General features: G+C 47.7%; 1 protein-coding gene; it reads right to left on the bottom strand.

Annotated features, from left to right (window-relative positions):
• Window positions 1-464: 464 nt before the first annotated feature.
• GSTUM_00008215001 (uncharacterized protein) lies at window positions 465-1,679 on the bottom strand (the record flags this gene model as incomplete). XM_002839909.2 has 2 exons in its annotated part: window positions 1,016-1,679; window positions 465-952 (listed from the first exon to the last, which is right to left on the bottom strand). Exons 1-2 carry the CDS (start codon window positions 1,185-1,187, stop codon window positions 465-467), a joined length of 660 nt encoding a protein of 219 aa, XP_002839955.1. The 5' UTR covers window positions 1,188-1,679.
• Window positions 1,680-6,120: the final 4,441 nt, after the last annotated feature.

Below are 6,120 nucleotides of genomic sequence, written 5' to 3' on the forward strand. Positions count from 1 at the left end.
ATTATTATTAAGTTTTAAAGTTAATCTATCACACCCGGATCACCCTTAACTTTAAGCTACCCCACCAATCAATCACCCCTGCTCGCTCTCTGATTGCTTGATTCAAAGATAGGTTAAGCGCGAGTTACCCGGTATTCCAGAAAACTACGCCACGAAACCAACTGCTTCCTATAAAAGAGTTCAAGAAATACAAGTATAATATGAGGTGTAATTGGTCATGTCGGCGGGGAGAACACGTATTATACCGCATTAACTGGCGACCACGGCCTGAACACTTTTACGAGTACGTTGAAATGGGAAGCGGCTGAGGTGAAACTTACGATTGCCTCGAATTCGGAGCCATGGGGGGGCCTAGTGCGAGTAATAAAGAGTTAGCTTATGGTGCTTTATTGCGATTTGGAGACAAAATTGGGGTGAAAATCTTATTTGAACGTATACTAGTCAGTAGAGAGTACGCCGACGATTTATGTGACAATGAAAACGGAGACTCGGGAGCAGAGCCCGATGCCCATTCTGACCCCTGGAATTCCCGCCCTTTTCCTTTTGTCCGGAGCCTGACTGTCCCTCCGGCCTTGAGCCACCAGCTCCCCCAACAGCTGCCGATGGCCCCGATCCCCCTCCTCCTCCCTCTCTATCGCCGCTTGCTTCTCCGTTGCCCCATCACTTGCTGCATTAGTATTGCTAGCCCCTGAAGTGTTGGCGAACTTCATCCCATTTCTCCCAGCGCTCTGATTTCCATCCATCGAACCAAGCAGAGGTAACCGCAATCCCCGATCTGGTCCCCCTTGTATTGATGTTGCGCTTGGGGTTCGTGAATGGAATCTTTTGGTGGGTTTCTGTGGTGCCTCAGGGGGGTTCGATTCGTAGACAAAGGTTTCCTCGGAATCTGATGAATTTGCCTCGTCAACTGCCTCGGCGACCCTCCTTGCGAACAGGTCCGCTTTGCTCCATGCTGTAGGGATATAAAATTAGTCAAACAGGCCCAAAAGCAAGATAGATCTTATTAGCAACTCACGGTTAGCAGGCCCTCCGCCTCCAACACGCTTCGTTGGTTTCTTCTTGTCCTTCTTAGGTGCCCGTATTGTATCATTGCTATTTTCGCTCCTGATGCCTGCCCCCCCAGGCACTCCAGCAGCCCCTACAGCGACCTGCGGAACTGAGCTCACTGTTTCTGTTTCCACCCTCATATTCCTGGGAAAGTTATTTGATCCCGTGGCTGTAGGAGGTCTCCTGGCAAATAGTTGCGATGGAGGTGGAGCTCTACTGTTGCTGTTGTTGGAATAAGCTACTTTCTCCTTGCTCTTGTAATCCGACACTGATTCGGATTCCGCTTGCGATCGTGGTGCTATCGAAGACGCTATCGAGCCGGTTCTATGCTTCCTTGCCCCCCAACAACCTCGCGTTCCCCCTTCTGGCTCTTCGGGGATTGTATTATGCTGTTGTCGGTTAACGAGGGCTGCCACTTGTTCCGTCAAGGTTTTGCTAGTGCTGATTGCTGGTGTCCCGGGCAAGCTGCTTTCGACAGCTGTCTCCAGCGCCGGGCTGTTGTTACTCCTTGGAGTCCTCATACCTGATCCCAAACCAGACTCCTCGGGATCCTCTGGGTTTCTTTCCCTGTCCCGTAGATGATAAACGGACTGGGGAACGCCGGGTGAAGTATTGGAATTAGTATGGTCGCCCTTCTTCTGTGGGGAGAGGGCAGGTGATCGAGAGTCTGGGGGAGGAGCCCTCAACTGGGTCGATGGGGGCCAGTGAGGAGGAGCGTTCGCTAAAGGGCGGTTTGGTCGTGGTTGATGGAAATCCGGCTGAGATTGCGGTTGGGCGTATCTGGACGAACCAGCCGTAGGAGTGCTAGAGCGTGTAGGTGAGGTTTCTCCTGACGGCGCGGCTGATCTCACGACATTAGGCTTCCTCTTCTTTTTTGAGGGTAGAAATGGAAGTATTACTGTTAGAAAGTCTAGCAGATGATGTGTTCCTGCGCATGGGTGAAGAGTCCCTCGAATGTTTCCCTGTGCCTGCTAACTCGCCGCGGGTTCTGTCGTGCGAATTCCCGTCGAGCTCTCCACCACTGCCGCCTCCCTCGCCCCCTCCTAAACCTATACCACCACTGCCCGCAGCAGGAACACCATTACCAGTTCATACTGCACCCCCGGGACCTCTATTGTTTACTGCTGCCCTTGAGGCCGACATAACCCGTGAGTAAATGAATCGAAATCAGGTCTGGTCGCTTTCGTGCTCGAAACCGGGGTGAAGGTGTGGGTGTCTTTTCGCTAAGAAGTGGGAACCGACACACCATACTTGACGATTCATAAAGTATGCGGATGAACGGCCGCCAAGATACTCAGCTTACACCTAACTTTATGAAGGGCCAAATATACAAGATCACACCCATTGCCAAGCCGCGAGGCATGGTTGTGATTTGCGTTTGGGTAGACTACGACTCTCCCCATCTAAACTCATCTCTCTTCCATTCCTAATACCGTAAGAACTCGAATAAACGATCCTTGTGCTAGGTAGTCTAAAATTTCCTCCTCCGGAAAAGGGTCGAAAAACCACACCAAAAGAACCCATCTCCGAGACAAATAGAGAAGAAAAAAATACCAGACCTTACTCAGAGAGGCAAGTCCAACGTCCTAGCACAAGGATCGTTTATTCGAGTTCTTACGGTACTTCTCTCTCCCTTCTCATCTCATCTCATTTCTTCTCTTCTCGTATCAGAGAGCACACAACCTCCTTTTCTCATTTTTGACCTCTCTCCTGCTAACGAAGTTCACACACCCACGCTGCATAGCTTTCTGATCCAACCTCTGCTGCTTGCCTTCCCTCCTTTTGCACGGCCAGCCTCAAGTAAGCTCTGGCACTCTGAAGGTTGCTCCCACCTGCATCTGCCATATTGACATTCGCTCCCTTAGGGCCTGTTTGGCGGGAACGGAAGGATGACCATTTTTGTATGAGGAACGGTCTCAAACTGAATGGAACGGTCGTTGTCAAACGGGCCCTTAGGTTCTACAACCGACTCGGAATAACTGATCACCATGCTATGATGGCTTGACATATCCCCAGAATATCTGGTGAAGGAAGTTTCATTACCAGTGAGGCCGACATCAAAAGTGAGATTTTAGTGGCCATTGATGGCTTGGCAGGAGAGGTTGGTAATTGCCTAGCGGAGATAGATAATTGCTAAATGGGGTTTGATTATCACCTTGTGGAGATTATATGTGCTGCAAACAAACATTTTAATACAATCGACAATCACCTAATGGAGATCGTGCACGCTGTGGACAGATGTTGTAATACAATCAACGAAAAATTCAGCTCTGCCAAGGGATGTTTTAATATTCCATTGAGTAACATTTCAACAGAATCGATACATATTTTCAAACCAACAACCATTTCTACTGTACGGACAACAATATGCCAGTGGATCAATACTTTATACTGATCGCTAATAGCTTCTTCATATTTTCTCCGTTCGAGAAGCGCCACAGCCAGCCCAATACCTAGTGGGACGTCTGGGTGATGGCCTACCCGTTGTTGGTGGCTAGAAGGAAGGCGTGATGAAAGATCTCTCCACTCCCGAGACGCCAATGATCAGGATGGTGCAAGCAAAATTCTCTTCAGAGGAAAGCAGGAAGATAGCGATCCATTTCCTCGACGCCGATCTCCGCGGTGAGGACCGTGGAGTTAGCTAGGTCAACCAGGAGAAGTTCAGGGGCTCCTCGGTTGACTAAGCTGTTCGAAAGCGCAAATACAGCTCGGCATGATGGAAGGGTTGGAGTGTTTGCCGCTCCTCATCCGTTCATTTTCAGTTAATCACTACGTGCGTTCATTCATTCGTTCCTTCGCATAATGGTTTCCGCGATGTCCCTTAGATCAACGTATCCGTGGAAGGAAATGGCGCACCCCTCGAAAGCAGTCTGGCTGTGGGAGAGTCAAAAGGATTGTGGGGAGGTAGGAACAAGTGGGAACCCTCCTCGATGAAGCCTGTCTTTCTTTCGTTAGCACGGGAGTGCGCGGAGGAAAGGGGAACTTAAGTAGCTACGTGTGGTGATCGGTGCAAGCTAGTGGAATGCCTTTTCCGTGATTGATCTATTCCTGGCGCCTCCCGCTTAGTTTGATTAGTGGTGTTGAATGGGAGCGAACTTTCCCTCCTTTCCAAAGCCTTGTGTTGCGGCTATAGGTTCTGGTTCTTCACAGCGACTAATGATTCGTCTGGTATTGTTTGGTTTGGTGTTTCGTTCTTTCGCTATTCGTCACATGGCCATTTCATTTGTCGTTTTTCGATCGTTTAAAGGAGCCAACTCTTACGAGAATAAGGCTAACCTCAACAATACTGCCCAGCGACCAGAATTTTTAGCTGAAATAAAAGTTGGTAGCTCACGGGTGGGTTATTATCATAAAAATTTAATGTGAGTGAGGGCGGTATGTTGCACTATAGAGTTTTGGCTTCACTTGCGTTTTAGTTAGGATATTCTAGCTAGTAGGTTATTCATTTCGAGCAATATATATGATAATAATATTATGATTTGTCTTTTCGCATTAGACTTTATCTGCTGTTGGTAGGGTGCTACTATGATTGCATAAGACCGTTTTATCCGTGGTCATGAATGATCACTCGGATGGGAGAGCCTATCATATTATGTTGTAATTCTTTGAAAACAAGAACAAAAATACAACATAGCCGAGCGGTAAAGAGAAAGGAAAGGCGAGCGAGATAACCAAACTAGTACCACGATAGAGTAGTCAACTGAGTAATGAGCTCAATCGCATAACGAACCCATATTAATACAACATCATATGAGGGAGGATCCCTTATGTATGATACCCGCGCAGCCCGACTTGGAAGCCAGAGGAATCGTCATCCCAGCCCTTGCACACGAATGATTAGAATACTCAACTGCAGTGTTTGACCCAGCTAAAACCCATCCCTTGGTTACTGTGTTGACTCGGGGCATTTAAGGGTCTTTTTTTAGACTTCCCGCACACTCGAATCTGGGCAATCCCCCCCCTCGGAGAAAAAGTGTATAACTCGAGGTAATACAGTACTCCATTCCCTTTGTTTGGTATATTTAAACCAGCATGAATTGGAAGAACCGATACCGCTTCTATCGTTCAAAACTCTTTTCAACATCTGCCTATGAAGCCATACTTGTAGATCAACCTATCTATAGTTACCGTATTTCTGATCAGCCCAGAACAAGGTTGCATCACCACCGTGCCATCCATTTCGCTGGATGCTCACCTCCCGAGAAAGGACACGTAAAAACTGGGGTAACCAAGATCTGAGCATTGACAAGAATATATCCGAATCACAAATAACTCTCATCCTCTCTTCATCACCCTCTCTTCACTATCCTCTTTTTATCATACACCGGGAGTACACGACACTACGCGCAACCTACCTACCCCCTAGAGATCACACCTGTTACTAACCGCTTGTAAATTATTTTTCGATGGGTGGATATTCTCTCGACCAGAGAAACAGTTATACTCGTGGTTCCCTCAGTATCTGGTACAAACTGCTCAGAACGATATCCGAGCCAAGTACCGTACAAGAGCTGGTACCGCAGAAGTGACTGCTTCGCAAGAGAAACCCACCTAGCTACCATGCGAATATCGTCAAGACCCGCAAGAAATCGAGATTTTTCGCCAAGGCCGGGATCAAAGTTAGGGTGGTTCCAGTGGTTGTGGAGTTGGTTCCCGCTTTCTTATTCTCCTGCTATCCCCGGTTTCAGGATGGTAGCATTTCGGTAGTGGGGTTTATGGAGAAGTTTTACAACCTGGAGGTTTTTCTCCGCCTAGAACAACCTAAAATAACCTCTCTCCAATATGTCTCTTGTGATTTGATTGGGTTGACAGCTCTTCATGTCAACCCTTGTGATAGCTTGTAACAGCGTGAACCCATGATTCCCAGCACAACTCTGAGAAATAAAGCCCGAAACTGGACCTAAGGTCCAGAGCCACTTCTGGGCGGGAATGTGGTATTTATATGTAGACTAAACCAGGTTTGGAAATTCGGGTATTGGTGGGTGAATATTTTCTGATGTTTACAAAGAGTTGAGAAGGCTCCCAAAATGGGTACTATCATATTATTACAAGCTATATTTTTGTGGGAACGGT

This window comes from Tuber melanosporum, assembly GCF_000151645.1.
Source record: "Tuber melanosporum whole genome shotgun sequence assembly, scaffold_43, strain Mel28".
Lineage (NCBI taxonomy): Eukaryota > Fungi > Ascomycota > Pezizomycetes > Pezizales > Tuberaceae > Tuber > Tuber melanosporum.